This window comes from Hippopotamus amphibius, chromosome 11, assembly GCF_030028045.1.
Source record: "Hippopotamus amphibius kiboko isolate mHipAmp2 chromosome 11, mHipAmp2.hap2, whole genome shotgun sequence".
NCBI classification, from domain to species: Eukaryota; Metazoa; Chordata; class Mammalia; order Artiodactyla; family Hippopotamidae; genus Hippopotamus; species Hippopotamus amphibius.
The window spans coordinates 34,023,933-34,042,288 of record NC_080196.1 but is presented as its reverse complement, the minus strand read 5'-3'; the positions used below and the strand labels follow the sequence as shown (position 1 = coordinate 34,042,288).

Genomic DNA, 18,356 nt, shown 5'->3' with positions numbered 1-18,356 from the left:
TGAACACTTTCCAAAGGACCCCGGTCACCCCAGCCTGTTGGCTGCAGTTCACTCTGATGTCAGCAGGCCAGATGAGGGCTCCAGATGGGCGCAGTGTCCAGATGGATACATCACGCCCTCTATGCCCAGCACTGGGCACATGGGGCCATTCGAGTCCCAAACATGCCACTGTTTGAGAGATCAGAAATGGGGGTATCCGGGTAATCTCCCTCAAGCCTCTTCCTGAGGCCTCCTGAACCGGAGCTGGGGTGTGCAGATGGTAGTCACTAGGGGGCGCTCAGCCACCACAGGGAAGCTGGGTTGAACTTGGGAGAGCAGCGTCTGCGTGAGAGTGAGACGCGTGTGAGTGTTTGTGCGGGGGGGCGGGTAGCTGAGAGTGTTGGAGTGGGAAGAAGGCCAGGGGTCAGCCCAGGATTCCAGTGGATCTGTGTACCTCTCTTCCCACCCGTCCCTGTCGGACTCCCCTAAACCTCTGCTCGCTCCAGTAATTCCCAGCATAGAGGGACTAGCTGTCGAGCCCTGTCCGCACATAACCTCACTTTCCTGTACCCTTCCCCCCAAATACCGCGCGGGCGTGTGTGTCTTGGGGCAGAGGGAGGCGGACAGGTGATTTTCAGGCTGTGAACCTTGGTGGGGGTCGAGCTTTCCCTCTGCTGGGGTGGGTGGGGGCCCACGCTTCGCGGCGAGTCCCTAGCGGAGGGCAGCGCCAGGGGCCGGAGACGCGCGAAGGGGACGGACTCCGGGAGCCCAGGCTGGGCGTGGCCCCGCCCCTGGGCGTGTCGGGGCGGGGCCAGGCCTTCTTTTTAGTCGGCTCGCCGCGGTGAGCGGCGCAGAGGCTTGGGGCAGCCGGGCTGCTAGGAGGCTGCGGCGCGGGGGGCGAGTGGAGCCGGCGGCAGCGGCGCTCGGTCGGGAGACGCATCGGCGAGGCGGACGAACCGGTGGCGTCACCAGGCAGGGCTCTCCGTACTGGAATTTGATATTCGTTTATCCAGGGTTTACCCTCCTCCTTTTTTTCCTGAAACATTTTTTTTTTAAAACCGTATTCTTTCTCGTTTTAATTTATTTTTGCTTTCAATTCCCCGCTAAATCGGGCCGACCGTTTGGGGAGATTGCTCTTTTACTCCCCCGAATCACTTCGGATTTTGGAAACCAGCAGAGAAGAAAGAGGCAGCAAGAGCTCCAAAGAGAAGTGGAGGAAGAGAGACAGACCGGGTCAGAGCGCGCGCGCTGGCGAGGAGAGAAACGAGAGGGACAGGGGCAAAGTGAGTGCCCTGCATTTGGGGGTGACCGCCAGAGCGCTGCGTGAGCCCTCCCCCTCGGGATCCCGCGTCGGACCAGCTGCGCTGACGGACAGACAGACAGACACCGCCCCCTGCCCCAGCGCCCACCTCCTCCCCGGCCGGCGGCCGACGGTGGACGCGGCGGCGAGCCGCGGGCAGGAGCCGGAGCCCGCGCCCGGAGGCGGGGTGGAGGGGGTCGGGGCTCGCGGTGTTGCACTGAAACTTTTCGTCCAACTTCTGGGCTGTTCTCGCTCCGGAGGAGCCGTGGTCCGCGCCGGGGCAGCCGAGCCGAGCGGAACCGGGAGAAGTGCTAGCTCGGGCCGAGAGGAGCCGCAGTCCGAGGAGGGGGAGGAGGAAGAAGAGAAGGAAGAGGAGAGGGGGCCGCGGTGGCGACTCGGCTCTCGGAAGCCGGGCTCATGGACGGGTGAGGCGGCTGTGTGCACAGACAGTGCTCCAGCCGCGCGCGCGCCCCAGGCCCTGGCCCGGGCCTCGGCTCTGGGAGGAAGAGGCGCCCGCCTGGGTGCCGAGGAGAGCGGGCCGCCCCGCAGCCCGAGCCGGAGAGGGAGCGCGAGCCGCGCCGGCCCCGGCCGGGCCTCCGAAACCATGAACTTTCTGCTCTCTTGGGTGCACTGGAGCCTTGCCTTGCTGCTCTACCTCCACCATGCCAAGGTAAGCCGCCGTGCCCGCCTGGCGCCGCGGGCCGCTGCGAGCGCCTCTCCCGGCTGGGGACGTGCGTGCGAGCGCGCGCGTGGGGGCTGCGTGCCCCACGCGGGTCCTTGGGCACCGGGCGCACGGCTTCCCCTCTATCTTCGTCCGTGTAGGGGGAGGGGGCGCGCGCTAGGTGGGAGGGCACCGGGGTAGAGTCTCACCGCCCACGCGGGCCCTGCCCACCCACCAGAGTCACCGCACGTACGATCTGGGCCGACCAGCGGAGGGCGGGAGCCGGAGGAGGCGGCTGAGGGGGCTGGGCTTGCGCTGCCGCCGGCGGCTGAAGTTTGCTCCCGGCTGCTGGTCCCCGAAGAACTAGAAGTCCGCGCAGCGGGGGCGGGAGCCTGAGCCCACAGGGCGGGGGTGGGGGTGCTCGGACCTTGGACCGGGGGAGGGCAGAGAGCGTGGAGGGGGCAGGGTGCAGGCGAGAGAGGGGGCTTGCTGTCACTGTCGCGCGATCTCTTGCTGCCCTCGCCGCGAGTTGGGGAAAAGTTTGGGGATGGATTGCTGCTGGGACCCCCGTCTCCGCTGGGCCACCTGCGCCGCACCACCCCCGCCCGTCCCAGCTTGCGTCCTGCTCGGTGCCCGCCCTCCCCCGCCCGGCCGGGCGCGCGCGGCGCGGAGCCGATTACATCAGCCCGGGCCTGGCCGGCCGCGTGTTCCCGGAGCCGCGGCGGCCCGAGCGGAGAACCCGGGGCGGCGAGCGGCGCCCCTCCCCCCGCCGGCCCTCCGCGGGAAGGTGACCTGTCGAGGTAGTCCCGTGTAGAGAACCTGGAGAACCATCCCTGTGCGTTCCCGCTGTCCCCAGCCCTTAACCCCCTCCTAGGAGGAATTTCTCAACGCCCCTTCCCCATTTCCTCCCTAGCTTCTAAGAGAAACCCCTGCCACCTCTTTATTTTTTTACTCCCCTCTGCTGAGCAGACCCATCTAACCTCTCTCTGGCCCCAGAGTCCGGGGAAAAAATGATCACGTCGGGAGTCGGGCTGCAGGGGCCCAGCCGGGTGCTTTGTCGAGACTCTACCTAAAGTCCCGACTTGGTGACAGTCTGCTTCCCTCCCCTCCTCCACACTTCCGAGTGAGCTGTGCTTTAGCTTTTATGGCGGTGGCCCAAGGGAGGGTTTCAAGAGTCTCCTTATCCCACTTTACACTTTTTGGAAAAATGGTTTGAAATTTGCTGTGACATCGACAGTGTGGGACTAGCCCTCCCTGAACCTTTGGAGGGAGCTCCTGCCAGTCTTGCAAACACACTTTGTTCTGATGCAATGGGCGTTGGAGCAGAAGCAGGTGGTTTTTCGGAACTCCAAACTTGCCCACCCAGCTTGCTTCCCAAAACCACCTGAGGGGTCTTTTTCTACTCTTCCCTCAGCCACAGAATCCTCTTGGGGAGCACAAAAGGAAGGAAATGGGCTGGGGTCCCTGCTGCCACCCGGAATTCCTCAGACCCTGGCACAAAGGCCTTGGCTCCAGGCCTGGGGGGGGGAGGGGGGGAGGAAGAGGGGGAGGAGAGGCCGCCTGGCCACAGTGTGACCTTCAGAGGCCCCCAGAGAAGGGCACCTGGCCCCTCCCCGCCCAGAACTGCCCCTTCCAGTGCCCCCTGGCTTTGGAGCGGGTATGAAGTTTCTGACGCCTTTGCTCTTTGGGGCCCAGGAGGAGTGGAGGGCATAGGGAGGATTGTTGGCAGAGGGAAGCCAGGGGGTGCCATGGAGATGGGTGAGGGGCTGAGGCAGAGGCTCCAGGGGGGTCCCTGAGGGAACTGCAGGGGAAGGCTCTCCAGCTGGGATGCTGGAAACTGTTATCTGACCTTGGCCCTGGAGGCAAGGCTGGGGTCTGGGGTGTATTGGGGGGGGGGTGTGGGAAGGAGAGAGACAGACAGACAGTCAGACTCTCTGCAGAGTCTTCAGTTCTGTGGGCTAGAGTGCAGCTCTGCTGCTCGAGATCTGCCCCCAAAAGAGGGGCAGGGGGGGTGGGCAGCCGGTGACAACTGGAGACCCTCTGGAAGGGCTGGGAGAAGCCTTTGCCTTCCGGATGCTGTCAGGTCCACATGGTTGGGCTAGTTGACCTTCACAGCTTCTGGGGAGGGGAGGAATGATCTGGTGGGGGTGGGGAGGGACCGGAGGCCCCCGGCCTGGATAGTGCAGGGGGCCCTCTAGGGGCTGGGCCGTGCTAAGGCAGAAAAGGCTTCCCTCGTTGCCTTTGAGGAAGGTGCCCAGCAGGTGAGAGGGACTTGGGGCCCTGTCAGTATGGGGGCGGAGAAGAAACCGGGGAGCAGGGTGGGAGTCTGAGGCTCGGGGCTTTGGAGATAAATGCAGGCTCTAGGGAGATGCGTGCACAGAGGAAAATGGGGCCCTCCCCTCTCCTAGGTTTCCTCCCATGTTTTACCCTCTAGGCAACCTGTGGCTTTGCTGAGTGTTCCTAAGGAGAGAAGGTCTTGGATGGGGGAGGGTGCTTGGTGCCCTTCGGTCCTCTGTACCCCCCCCGCCGCCCCCCCCCCCCCCCCAGCACCAGCTCGCCTTGGTATTTGTCATGTCAGCAGGAGAAGGTCACCATGTTGTTTTTCTCGCCCCCAGTACTTCCTTCCTGCCCCAGTCCAAATTTGTCCTCCTGTTTGACCTTAATACTTACCCGTGGCTTTGAACCAGGGAGTCAGGGGGCTGAGAGACTTCACTTCTCTTAGCTCAGCAAGGGGCCAGTGAGAGCTGGGAAAGGGAAATGTGGGGGAGGGGCAGGGACCTGGACAACACAGGATTCTGGTGTTTTCGTCCTGTGTTTTGAGCCCCTCGCCCCCCAATATCTGGTCCGTCTTTATCTTTCTTGGCTTCAGCATTGGAGCAGTCCAGGGGTGGTGCTTGGTGCCGTGGGGAGCCCCCGGAGGTGCCTGGCTCTGTTCAGAAGCTCTGGTAGAGCCAGAGGCTGCGGGTTGGGAGGGACCCGAGGCGCAGGGGCGGGGTGGCTGGGTCAGTGCATCTCTGCTTCTGCCCGTGCCCATTCTTCGCTCTTTGTTTTGTCTTCAGTGGTCCCAGGCTGCACCCATGGCAGAAGGAGAGCAGAAACACCACGAAGGTAAGGTCCCCACCCCCCACGCCCACCCCTGCCCATGGATGGGGTCCCCTGATGGGTGGGAAGGCCCCGTTCCTTCTCAGGTCTGCTGGGGTGGGGTGGGGGGTGGGGGGGCCTAGAAAGGAATGGGGGGTGTCTAGAAAGGAAAAGGTGAGCATCGAGAGATTTAACCCTTCCATTCTGCAGGACTCTGTCTGTCCTACTCAGACTGCTGCTAGAAATAGCACTCCCGGTCTTTTTCTTCTGTTCTTTCCAGTAAAATTTTGTTTGGAGAGGGAGCCGTGAATACAGACCAGGAAGACAAATAGTGTTCAAGGATCCCAGGTGTCAGGGGAGGTGTCCCTGTTCCCCCTGCTCCCTGGGGAGGATGCATATTCCTTGTCACTTCCCACCCAGTCAGACTCCACCTGTGGGGTCTGTGTGGTGGGAGCCGTGACCCTTGCTGTCTAGGTGGCTGGCTGTGCACGAGCTGGAGGTGCAGAGGGCCCGGCCTGCTGGAACCCCCTCCCGCCAGTTTGCATTCCTTTGGGAGTGGAGAGAGAAAGCCCTGCAGCCTCCCCCAGCCCTCCTGGGGAGTAGGTTTGGGTGCCTGTGAACTTCCTTCTCGGTCCAGCAGAGGGCTGGCTGTAGCTCCCAGGAGCCCCGCCCCTCTGCCCAGCCCGAGTCCGCCTGCCTTTTGTTCGCTGCGGTTTGGAGTACAGATCCTCCCATTTCTCTAGGGACGCCCTGGCTCTCCCCACTACTGAATGTGGCCTCTGCTCCAGCCTGATGTGCTACTCCCCCAGGCCCCCACCTCTGAGAAGGGAAGGCCCTGGGGTCTTCCTCCAGGAGAGTTTCCCTGACCCAAATCCTCTGGCCCGGGTGGTGGCCAGGGGCAGCGTTTATACTCCCCAGGCTGCTGGCGATGCCTGGCCAGTGCTGCCTCTTTCCTCGCTCAGGAGCCCTTTCCTTGACCCAGGGCCTGGCTCCCCCGCCTGTGCTACTGACAGCCCTCCACTCCCAGGGTGCCCGCCCCCGCCCCCAGCCTCCAGTGGTCTCTCTCTGTGGTCTGGGAGAGGCAAGACAAATGGTCTTTGTTTGCTGGAGAAAAGGTTGTCTTCGAGAAATAAGGAAAACCACGAAGCCTGAAAGTTGGGGTGTATGTGTGTCCATGCCTGAGCAAAAAGCAGGACAGCTTTCCCTGGAGGCCGTGCCTGGGGTGCGAAGGGTGCGATGAAGTCGCCCCCCTCTACCTCCTGTGGGCCTTGAGGATTCCAGGGAGATTTTCCAAGGAATTCCCACCCTGGATCTTTTTCCCCTTAGGTACCAACTGCCATGACCCAGGCCAGACTGTTCTGCCATCCTTGTGGCCCCGAACTCTTGGCCACCTCTATCCCCCAACCACGACAAAGTGTCAGGGCAAGAATTCCTGATTAGTCATCTTCTTCAGTGTAGACTTGGCTTAGAGAAGGAGTTCTTCAGATCCCTGGTCTTGTTTATACTCTTTTTAATGACGCTTGATCCTGACCCTTTTAACTGTGGAGAATTCTGTGCCCATTGTCTGGATGGGGAAGCAGAGACCTCAGACAAAACCGCGGACTAGCTTGGGGCCCCCCCCTCCCCGCCCCTGCTGTTCTCCTTCCGGTTTTCACACCTATAGCCTCCCTCCCTTCCCTTCAGCTCCTCACATTGTCCTTAATCCACTGTATACCCTTCTCCCCCTGGCCCCCAGGCTCATCTTCCTTCACCCCTCTGGAGGGAGGAGTGAGGGGAGGCTCAGCTATGGCCTCTGGGGAGAGGCAGCGAGGAGTATGCACTTCAGATGCCTTGGTGGGTTTCCAACCTTGTCCCACCTGGGCTGAGGAAAGGGCACTTTTTCTTGGGGCTGGAGATGGAAGGCAGAACCCTACACTTCAGCGTCTGTTTCAGTGTCTTTAGAGATCAGCCCAACCCACTTATACAGATGTGCAGAGTCTGAGGCCCAGAGAGGGAGGAACTGGCCCAAGGTCACACCAAGTCCTGGCCAGAGCCCTGGCTTCCTCGCTGGCCAGGTGCTGCTTCTTCCCTTTTGTACAGGGGAAACTCATTTCAGGGCCAGGATTGCTCTGCAGTGGTGGTGGAGGGGTGATGGGGGAGTGTCAGGCCAGGCCACAATTTGGAGTAGTCATTTGGAGTCCTGACTTTATTCTCCAGGGCCCCGCCTCTGTGGCCCAGAATTACCCCTTCATGCTCCGGTGCACCCCAGGCTCCACGGCCAGCCTGAGAAGTTGTCTTTACCCTGGTCTCCCTCCAGATCAGCTTCTAGAAACACTCCGTGGCTGCAGTGGCAGCACCGTTTTTTCCATGATGCAAGCAGTTTGCCCTCCTGGGTGGGGTTATCGGTGGCTGGCAGGGCCAGCACAGTGTGCCCGCCCACAGCCACCTGCTGATTCCAGGCAGACCCAGCCCCGTGCTGATGCCCACCACCTCCTCAGCCAGTGTCTGGGGAGGGGGTCTGGCAGGTGGCAAAGTGCCCCCTGATGCTTCCCGTCTGTTTCATAGGATGTTGGCTTGGGAAGGCTTTGATGTCAGAGTTGACTTTAACTCTGTTACTTTCTGGCAGTGTGGCCTTGGGGCCAGTTACTCAGCCTCTCTAAGCCTCCAGTTCCCCATTTGTAAAATGGGGGGGGGGGTCCTACTAGAACCTTGTAGTACCGTGGGGGGAGAATTGTTTGGGGTGACATCTATGGACTCCTGTACACAGTGCCCAACACATAAGAAGTGCTCATTAAGTGGTTGTTGGTGAATGCTATGGCCATTGCTGTGGGGAGGTTGGAGGGAAATGGAGATCGGGTTTGCCAAGCTGGCTGCTCCTCCTTTCACGGGAAGCTTAGAGACCCCCACCAGGTATAGTCATACTCAGACTGTCCTCTGGCATCAAGGTTGACCTAGACATTGGCTTGGCTGTCATGGCGAGGCAAGGGGTTCAGATGTGGCAGGCCGACTCGCTTAGAACCTGACAGCACCATGTGATCTCTGGAATAAAAACAGGCCTTCATCAGTGTTGGTGGTGGAAAGCTAGGAAAGGACTTCAACCACAGCCTGAGAGACTGAAGTTAGATTTCTGGAAGGACTATAGTGGGTACCTCTCACAGAAAGGAGTGGCCTTGCAGGGCTGGGTGGAGAGAGGAGCTGGCCACCTCTTACAAGACCTGCTGGGCTCACGTGCCACCCCCTCCCGTGCAGTGGTGAAGTTCATGGATGTCTACCAGCGCAGCTACTGCCGTCCAATTGAGACCCTGGTGGACATCTTCCAGGAGTACCCCGATGAGATCGAGTACATCTTCAAGCCGTCCTGTGTGCCCCTGATGCGGTGCGGGGGCTGCTGCAATGATGAGGGTCTGGAGTGTGTGCCCACCGAGGAGTTCAACATCACCATGCAGGTGGGCACCTGTGAGGAGCGGGGGAGGGGTCTGCAGTGGGGGCGTTAGGCTTTGGCAACAGGTGGCCCCTGCCCTTTTCTGGGGAGCTCTTTTTTTTTTTTTTTTTTTTGTTTGATATGTTTATTAAACCAAACCATTTAATGTCTTCTAAGTGGTACACTAAGAACCAAGAAGTATCTGAGATCTTTATACTGAATGGATGTGAGATATCATTGGAATTAAAATATAAAGTACCTATGAAACATGCTTCTATTTCACAGTAACATCTGGAGATTCTTCACATCCCTGGTTATTCCTGCCATTTGAAACTTGGAAACATTCAGTCATGTTTTTTTTTCTTTTTCTTTTTTCCTGGGCAGCACTTGAAGGGAGGAGTCAGACTTGCCTTGCTCAGCTCCTGCCCCTGAGTCAGTCAAGGGGAGATGTGGGGGTCTTACCCTCTTTGGAGAAAAAGATGCTTGCATTTCTGAGCCCAGGTTTCCAGCAAGCCCCGACCATCTCCTCCTCCTCCCTGACCTCTGCCTCCTGGGCTCAGGAGGGGGCTGACACCTGTGACAGGAGCCCCTCCCTTTCTCGTTTGGAGGAAGAGAGCCCTGCCTCCTTGGGGGCTCTGTTTGGGAAGCTGGATGAGCCTGGTCTGTGGAGAGTTTAAAAAAACCGGTCTTTTGGTGCTGCCTGGTGACGAGGCACATCTCAGCCTGGATGGGGCTGGAGGGAACTCTGAGACCTCAGGGAGGAGTGGGTGGCTCTTGGGTAGCTACTGGGGGTAGGGTGAGGCCTGGAAGGGGTAATAGGAGGGGAGGGATGGGGAACGGCAAGAACCCAGGACCCGAATTCCCAGCCTGGCCAACCCTGCAGCCATGTCTGCCCTCAAGAGAAGCAGGGGCTCTTTGAGGTCAGCAGGGCGGGGAGTTGGGGTGGGCCTGAGGCTCTTTCCAGTAGAGCCCCCGGTCCCCCCGTACTTCCACCACCCTTCCCTGCTCTGTAGAACCCCTGGGTGCTAAGTGGCAGGAGCCATGGGTTTTCCCACCTGGGTATGGCTGGCTGGGTCACTAACCTCTGTGATCTGCTCCCTTTCCCTCCAGATCATGCGGATCAAACCTCACCAAAGTCAGCACATAGGAGAGATGAGCTTCCTACAGCACAACAAATGTGAATGCAGGTGAGGATGAAGTCACGGAGTCATTTGTTCAGTGAATGCTGCAGGGGGCCCGCTCTGGGCCAGGGTTAAGCACGTTCCACTTGTTAGCCCATTTCCACCTTCCAGCCATGTAACTGTGGGCATTTCGATTTTACATCAATGTGCCTCAGTTTCCACATCTGTAAAATGGGCGCAGTAATAGTATGTACTGATTAACATTGTTATAAGGACTGAGTTGTTGTATGTCAAGAAATTAAAACTGTACTGATGTATCATAAACACTATGTTAAGTTTTTATTATTATTATTGTTCTCATTACCGTCACCATCTGAACCCCTCTCTGTTTTGTTCTTTTCTCTTTCTCTACCCACTGCAGACCAAAGAAAGATAGAGCAAGGCCAGAAAAGTAAGTGGCTATGACTTTCACTCTTCTATCCCTCCTTGGATGGTTGTCTTGGTTTGGGGCTCTTGGCTTCCTCTCTCAGGGGGATCTGATGGCTTCACTGGGTCTGAGAGTTGGTTTCATGGGGACTTGTGGTGGCAGCAGTGGGATGGAGCAAACTCCAGGATTATGGCTCTAGCATGACTGAAAAACCCAGCCTGGTGCCTGGAGCTTCCTTTGGAAGCGACGCTGCGTCTCCAAGCCATTTCTGGCCAGGACTTGTGGTCTTGGTGTGTCGGGGGCTGATGTGGACGCTGGCTCCCGGGCCTGCTCTAGCCTCCATCACCCATGGCAGGGAGAGGGAGTGGGTGGCAGAGAGGCCAGCTTTTGTGTGTTAGAGGAAGTGGCCTCTTTTGGTGGCTGCAGTGGTGCTGCAGTTGGATTTGGAGCCAGCTGGGGTGTTTTCTTGGTGCGTGCCCTGCTGTGGGAGGGAGGCGGGCCAGAGACACTCAGCCCCTTTGGCCAGGGAGAAAGAGGTGAATGTTGGCCATTTTCTGAGGCTTTCAGTTGCTCAATGTGGAGGGTCAGGTCAGGCTAGAGTAGGGGGTGAGGTCGGAGGGCTTGTGAGCCTTCAAGACAGGGCGGGCAGCTCTCACGGGAGAGAGCCTTCAGGGGAAGAGACTGAGAGAGAGCACCTCTGCCCTTCCCCCACCCGTTATCCTGTCTGCCCCCCAAGCTCTGGTGACATTGAAGCCCCCTAGGCCTCAACCCCTTGCCTCTTCCCTACGTCCCCAACTTCCAGGATTGCTGAGCAGTGACTGGGGACAGTGGGCTCAGAGAAGGTATGCATGTGTGCGTGTGAGTGAAGACCTTCCTCCTTCCAGTACTTTCTCCCAAGAGGGAGCAGACCCGCCCCCTCCTCCAGCCCTTCCCCCCTCACTTCTCCCCTGTGGCAGCTATCCTGAGGGGCATTCTCTGGGGCCAGGCAGGTGTGGAGAGGGCTGGTTCCCTGGAGGGAGACAGGCTCCAGCCTGCTCCCCTCGCCTGCTCCCCAAACGCCTGCCTTGCCCACGGGGAGAGTGGGGGGTTCGCCTGGGCTCGGAAGAGAGCCTGGTGAGACGGTGCAGCAGGCTTTGACAGGCTGGGAGAGGACACTGTGCCAAGTGCCGCCCCGGCGCCTCCTCCCCACACCTCCCGAACTCCCACCCCACCCTGCCTCCTGCCTGGGGCTCTGAGGACACCCAGCCCCGCCTCTCAGCCCAGGTGATGGATGGGCTAACTGGCGCCTTCCATGTGCCGCCCTTGGTTTTGTGCCAGCTCCCAAGATCGCTCCTCCCCGACACCGGGATTCACAGAGGCAGGGCCCCTGGAGGGACCCCTCACTATTGTACTTGGAAATGAAGGCAGAAGGTGCCTGGAGCACAGCCTGTGACCCTCCTCCTCCCTCACCCCGCATCGACCATCGCATCAGGTCTCTGACCTTCTCCCCAAACTCTGACCTGCCTTTTATGGCCCCTGACCTTCAGGGTCAGACTTGTTCAGGGATGCTGGGCAGAGAGCTTTGCCCCCTGCCTGGGACTAGGAGACACCGTGAGTGTGGAGGCCTGTGGGTCCAGTGCCCTGCACCCAGCCTCTGCTCCCCACCCACAGCCTCGCTAGGGGCTGGGTTTGCCCCCGAGGGTGGCCGAAGTGAGAAGAAGGAGCCGTTGAGTACCCGCCACCCCATCCCACCCTGCGTGCGTGCATGTGTGTTGCCAGCTCTTTCTGGTGCCTCGGAGAGTGTCCTGTGTCCTGCCCTCCTCACTTCCTTTTCTCTCCCACCCCCCCGCCCCGCCCCGCTTTCTCTCTGTCTCTGTTTTTTTATTTTCCAGAAAATCAGTTCGAGGAAAGGGAAAGGGGCAAAAAAGAAAGCGCAAGAAATCCCGGTATAAATCCTGGAGCGCGTACGTGGTGCCACCGCTGTCTCATTCCCTGGAGCCTCCCTGGCCCCCAGTCAAACTCCCTGCCTGCAGGACCCCGGGACCCCGCCTCCCTCCTGCTCCCCTTCCCTGGCTCCCGTCTTCCCTCCTCCGCAGTGTCTCTCTCTCACTCTCACTCCACTAATTGGCACCGAAGGGTAGATGTGGTGGTGGCATTGCTGGTCCAGGGTTGGGGATGGGCGGTGTGGGGGGGGGGCATTGCAGAGTGGGCCTGGAGGATTCAGGGAGGGGCCTCTGGCTTGGCTGGGCACCGCCTTTCCCTCCCCCACTGGGCACTGGTGGAGGGCCCATGTTGGCACGGGCCAGGCACGGGTGCCTGCTCACCCAACTGGTTTCCACTGCCCTGGAAGCTGGGGGGCGGGGGTGGGGAGGGCAGACGTGGTGTGAGGAAGGGGTGTGGATGACGTGAGGCAGCTTGTTGTTGGCCGAAGGAGGATGCGGGGGTCAAACACCACTGTGGCCCTCCTTGTGGACCTGGGGCCTCTGGAGGGGAGCTGCCTGTTCCAGCCCAACCTGTGGCACCCACAGAAGCCTTCCCGTAGGGTGGCCTCTTCCTCTGGGTGTGAGGCTGCCGGGGCCCTCTGGCCACCAGTGGCCTGGTCCACGGACACTGCCTGCGGGCCTAGCCTGCCGTCGCTCCCTGCTTCAGCCCCTGTTTGGTGGAGGGGCTGGGCGTGAGCCCTCGCACAGGGAGACGGTGGCCCCGGTTGCTGGCCCCGGCAGGTGGAGCGTCGAGGTGTGCCTTTTCAGGGGTGGTAGCCATTGGGGCCCCGTGGCCCGAGACTCGCACTTGTGCCCGTGGGACAGCCCTGCCCCTTACAACAGCCCTCTCCTTGCACTCTGCCCGTCTGCGTGCACCTCTTCTTGCAGGCAGGCTTCCTAGCCAGTGCTGCCTCTTTCCTCCGCTCTCTCTTGCCTTCCGCTGTGGCGTCGGATCCTTCCAGGGCGTGGAAGGGTGTGGGGGCCCGCGAGCCGGTGGGGGTGCAGCCGCAGGTGTGGTAGGGGGTGTTGCATGGATTTTTTTCTCTCTCTCTGCTGACGCTCTAGCTTAGATGTCTTTCCTTTTGCCTTTTGCAGTCCCTGTGGGCCTTGCTCAGAGCGGAGAAAGCATTTGTTTGTACAAGATCCGCAGACGTGTAAATGTTCCTGCAAAAACACAGACTCGCGTTGCAAGGCGAGGCAGCTTGAGTTAAACGAACGTACTTGCAGGTTGGTTCCCAGAGGGCGAGCAAGTCAGAGAGGGGCTTCGCACAGAGATGGGGAGAGAGAGAGAGAGAGAGAGAGAGAAAGAGAGAGAGAGAGAGAAAGAGAGAGAGCGAGAGAGAGCGCGAGCACCTGAGAGGGGCCAGCTGCTTGCTTGGCTTCTCGCTGCCTGCCTGGTGACCGCCGCCTTCCCTGCTCGCGGGGCCCCTGCACCGGGCAGCAGGCGCTGGCTGGCCTGGCGGGGCCAGTTCAGAGCTGGCCCTGGCTGCCCGAGTGGGCAGGCCAGTGTGGCTTCCTGTGGTGGTGTGGACGCAAGCTGAGTGTTGTGTCCTGTGGTCCTGCTCGTGGTGGCTGTTGGTCCTGACGTTGTGATTTCTACCTTTGCTGCTAGTAGGGAGGGCCCTTCCCGGCCTGGGGGGACGCTGCCTCTACAGAGCGCAAACACTCGGGGGCCTCGCCACCGCCTCTGAGGTCTGTACCGCTGGGTTTCTCATCCCCTCAGTGTCTCTCCCTGGGGACAGGGGTTGAGTTCATTCTCAGACTGGGGTTCTGGAGGACGTGGGCTCTGGCTCTTGGTTTAGGGCAGATAGGAGATTTAACATCAGGGGACACTAGATAGCTTCATACGCCAGGCATCATGGCAACAACCCCAAACAGCCCACCTGTTTGCAGATGCCCCCAGGATGGGTGGAGGGAGAGAGCCACACCCATTCTCCTAATATTAGATTGGGAGCGCCTCACGCCTGGGCCTGGGTTTATTAATCCATGTGACCCCCCCAGGCGTCTGTGCCTCTGTCCCTTGTTCACACTGGGGACCGAGGAAGTGTCAAATGCGTGAGTGAATACATTACCAAGTTCAGGGATGAGGGCAGGAGCACGGGGCCATGACAGGTGGCTGGCAATCTTTTGGTGCCTCGACTGGTGTTTATACCCACCTGGCCTGTGCTCAAAGGCAGGGAGCCCTCGGGCCAGCGTAAGCTTCACCCAGGGAGGAGAGGCTTTTATGGGGACTCCCGGGCAGGGCCAGGGTGCCCCCAGCTCGCCCAACACCTCTTGGATGAACAAGGTCCTTGGAGTGTGACTGTCTCCCCTGTCTCCCAGGTTCCTGTGGCTCGTGAGTGTCAGGGGAGGCTGAAGACCAGGTCCTGGGGAGTTGCTGTGGGTTCTGTCTGTCTTGGCAATACGTGAAGACAGGACGTGTAAACTAGTGCTGGGGTGGGGGCTCTGCATCACCCCAGGGCTGGATGAGGGGTCTGCACATCTCCCAGGGGCCTCAGAGAAGATCAGGGACTTGCCATTTTAGGGTTACCATGGTGATTATCCTGCAGTGATGGGAGGTGGGGGATGTCTGCAGTGACCTGGGGACTAACTGAAGTTACCCGAACCCATCCTCTAACCTGGTTGTAAGGCGAAATTTCAGTCCTCAAATAGGAGGTTTGGGATCCCCATTCCTGGGCTCTCAGAAGGGCAGGGCCTGCTCTGACCCCTCCCCACATGGGGAGGGTAAAAGGCGAGCAGCCCAAGGGCAAGGGCATGATGGGAAAGTTCTAGGAGGCCCCTCTGCCTCCCCCCCCCTACGTTAAATAGCATATTGGAAAGGAAGGGCAGCCTGGTACCTGGGGCCTGCAGCTGAGGCCAGGACAGTGGGCATGGAGAGGGGAGGTGTGTCCCTCACCTTCCCAGCACCCCAAGTCCTGCTGGCTCCGGCTCCCTTGGGAGCCTCACTTCCCTAGCATGCTGGCCTGCTTGGCCTCTGCACAGTCCCTATCCTTTGTTCTCCCCACGTGCTCCCCCAAACCAGCCCCGTAGGGACTGCACGGAAACATCTCCTTCTGCAGGGATGCTTTGCTGATTAACTTGGTCCAACTTTGCTCACCCATCAGCTCTTAAATGTCAAGTAGGGACTGTTCTTTGGGACGTGTTCATTTGTTGCTTGTGATGAGATGTCATCCTGTCTTTGTCTTGTCTCAATTAGATTGTAAACTCCAGAGGGCAGACTGGGTGCCCTGGGCGTAGCTGCTGCTCAGAGGGGATCCCCTTGGGCAGGGGCTCCTGGAGGCAGGACCACACGCTTTCTCTGTCCTCTCCACTGCGGCCGTGGGCTGCAGAAAGGGGAGGCTGCAGCCTCCTCACCGGGACTCCTCCCCTGGGCCTAACCCCCAGCCTCTGTTTCCCGTTCCCTGCAGATGTGACAAGCCGAGGCGGTGAGCCGGGCTGGAGAAAGGAGCCTCCCTCAGGGTCTCGGGAACCAGACGTCTCACCAGGAAAGACTGACACAGAATGACCCGTAGCCGCGGCCACCACACCACCACCACCATCAACAGAACAGTCCTGAATCCAGAAACCTGACATGAAGGAAGAGGAGGCTGTACGCAGAGCACTTTGGGTCCGGAGCACAAGACTCCGGCAGAAGCATTCCCGGGCGGGTGACCCAGCACGGTCCCTCTTGGAAGTGGATCTCCATTTTATTTCTCTTGCTGCTAAATCACCGAGCCCGGGAGATTAGAGAGTTTTATTTCTGGGATTCCTGTAGACACACCCACCCACATACATACGTATATATATATATATATTATATATATAAAAATAAATATATATATTTTATATATATAAAATATATATATTCTTTTTTTTAAATTAACGTTGTTAATGTTATTGGTGTCTTCACTGGATGTATTTGACTGCTGTGGACTTGAGTTGGGAGGAGAATGTCCCCACCCAGATCCCGACAGGGAAGAGGACGGAAGGAGAGACTCTGGCGTTGTCTTTTTGTCCCTCTTAGGGAAGCCAGGGCCCCCTCCCCTGCCTGGGAATGCGCAAGGCCAGGGCACGGGGGCAAATCTGGCCTGCTTTTGGGAACCCCGACAAACCCAGCCCTGGCCCCAGCCTCTACCCCGAGTCGAACGGACAGAAGGACAGACGGCAGGTACAGGGGACGAGAACGCTGGCTCTGACCGGGAGTTTGGGGCAGCCTCGGGACACTGCTGTGCCTTGGAGAGCCCCTCCACGTGCTGCATGGGCATCCTGCCCCCAGGGGCACTGCCGGGAAGATTCAGGAGCCTGGGCAGCCTTCACCTCCTCTCACCCGCTTGCGAGATGCCCAGGAGGCCACCGACCTGTCTCGGCGAAGACAAGAGAGACGTTGGTGGAGGAAGGGCCGCCCGGTGACAGCTCGTTCTCCGAGGGAAGGGCCTTCTGCCTTGGCCCTCTCCCAGCTTCGCTTCCCGGGCGCAGCCCAGGAGGGCCCAGTGTCCTCAGACCTTTGAAACCACTAGTTCTGGCCCCCCAGGAGACCTGGCTGTGTGTGTGTGAGTGGTTAACCCATCTCCACCCCCCAACCCGACCCTTCCCGCGGCACGGAGAGACAGGGCAGGATCCCCGTGCCCACCTGGAGGCAGAGAAAAGAGAAGTGTTTTATATACGGTACTTATTTAATATCCCTTTTTAATTAGAAATTAAAACAGTTAATTTAATTAAAGAGTAGGGTTTTTTTCAGTATTCTTGGTTAATATTTAATTTCAACTATTTATGAGATGTATCTCTTGCTCTCTTGCTCTTATTTGTACTGGTCTTTGTGTATAAAATTCCTGTTTCCAATCTCTCTCTCTGATCGGTGACCGTCACTAGCTCGTCCTGAACAGATATTTAATTTTGCTAACACTCAGCTCTGCCCTCCCCTTTCCCCTGGCTCCCCACCACACATTCCTTTGAAATAAGGTTTCAGTATACATCTACATACTATATATATATTTGGCAACTTGTGTTTGTGTATATATATATATATATATATTATATATATATATGTTTATGTATATATGTGATTCTGATTAAATAGACATTGCTATTCTGTTTTTTATATGTAAAAACAAAACAAGAAAAATAGAGAATTCTACCTACTAAATCTCTCTCCTTTTTTAGTTTTAATATTTGTTATCGTTTATTTATTGGTGCTACTGTTTATCCGTAATAATTGTGGGGGAAAAAGATATTAACATCACATCTTTGTCTCTAGTGCAGTTTTTCGAGATATTCCGTAGTACATATTTATTTTTAAACAACAACAAAGAAATACAAATATATCTTAAAAAAAGCATTTTGTATTAAAGAATTTAATTCTGATCTCAAAGCTCCTCCTGGTTTCTCCTTCTCCATCGCATCTTTGTTCCAGACTTCCTCCTGCCCCCTTTCCCTCCTCCCATGGGAAACGAGGCATTTGCCTGAGGTCTGGGAAAGGGGTTCCAGGTGTGTAGGATATAGGGTGGCCCACCTCGTTGTGCTGGAGGCCGGAGTCCTTCCACTCTGGCTGGGCCAGTCCTGGGGGAGCTCGTCTGTCTTCTGCCATCTATGGAAGTAGGGGAGGGAGAGACGGCTCCTTAGACAGGAGCCAAGGGCCCTGCAGTGCATAAAGCTGCCTTCAGGAGTCATGTGATCCAGGCTCTGTCCCTTGTCAGGGGAGGAACTGGCCATGTGTCTGAGCTTGCTTTCCAGAGGACAGGAGGGGGCTGGGTTTGGCTCTGGAGCCTTGGTTGCAACAGGCTGGCAGTGGGAAGGGGGTGCTTGTGTGGGGCCTATAACCCCAGGGCATAATATAGTTTTACATAGTAGTCCTGGAGTTCCATGAGCCTCTGGAAGGTAGGCCCACAGTTCTGCTTGCCCCTGAGGGGACTCCATGCCCTGCCTTGCTGCATAGGCCCAGCTCTTCTGCAGGCCCGGGGAAGGTGGAAGCTGTCTGGTCTTTGGCACTTATGAGCAATGCTTCCAAATCCACTTCTCTAGTCTCTTTTATTCCTTCAAACCATATTTATTGGGCCATCAGCCATCATGCCAGGGCAAGGGATGCTGTTATGAATGACACAGTTCCACCCCTCAAGCATCTGGTAAGGGTGGGTGAGGAGACACAGCTATAAATCCACAAATAGAAAAATACATAAAGTATGATGGGGGCATTTGATCCAACCTGGGAGTGGGGGTGGATTGGGGGTGGTGTGTCTGGGAGGTCTGCTCATTATACACACCTTTAGGCTGCCCCTTAAAGAGTGGGAAGGAGAAGACCCAACAGGGAGGGGCGGGTGGAAGGGCTGAAGCCGACATCCCAGGCAGAAGGTAAAGTGTGAGCAAAGGAACGGAGGTAGGACTCAGGCAGGGAGCGGGTGAGGGGATGGAGGCGGGAGAGACGAGCAGGAATAGCCCTTGCCGGCAGCGTCC

The 18,356-nt window shown here is 58.2% G+C and overlaps 1 protein-coding gene across 4 annotated transcripts; it reads left to right on the top strand.

Moving 5' to 3' along the window:
• The first annotated feature begins 831 nt into the window (after window positions 1–831).
• Window positions 832–17,264, top strand: VEGFA (vascular endothelial growth factor A). Of its 4 annotated transcripts, none has more exons than XM_057698874.1 (8): window positions 832–1,949; window positions 5,000–5,048; window positions 8,250–8,446; window positions 9,532–9,608; window positions 9,964–9,993; window positions 11,841–11,912; window positions 13,026–13,157; window positions 15,338–17,264. In XM_057698874.1, exons 1-8 carry the CDS (start codon window positions 1,884–1,886, stop codon window positions 15,357–15,359), a joined length of 645 nt encoding a protein of 214 aa, XP_057554857.1. In that variant the 5' UTR covers window positions 832–1,883; the 3' UTR covers window positions 15,360–17,264. The 4 variants fall into 4 exon arrangements, with proteins under 4 accessions (XP_057554857.1, XP_057554858.1, XP_057554860.1 ...); XM_057698876.1 differs by lacking the exon at window positions 832–1,949 and adding an exon at window positions 2,419–2,740; XM_057698875.1 differs by lacking the exon at window positions 11,841–11,912.
• The last annotated feature ends 1,092 nt before the right edge of the window (window positions 17,265–18,356 follow it).

Excerpts from the sequence above, each read along its gene's own strand:
- VEGFA (XM_057698874.1), top strand. The coding sequence starts at position 1,884 with ATGAACTTTCTGCTCTCTTGGGTGCACTGGAGCCTTGCCTTGCTGCTC. Across the intron at positions 9,994-11,840 it reads GATAGAGCAAGGCCAGAAAA|AAAATCAGTTCGAGGAAAGG; the intron begins GTAAGTGGCTAT and ends TTTATTTTCCAG. Across the intron at positions 11,913-13,025 it reads CGGTATAAATCCTGGAGCGC|TCCCTGTGGGCCTTGCTCAG; the intron begins GTACGTGGTGCC and ends TGCCTTTTGCAG.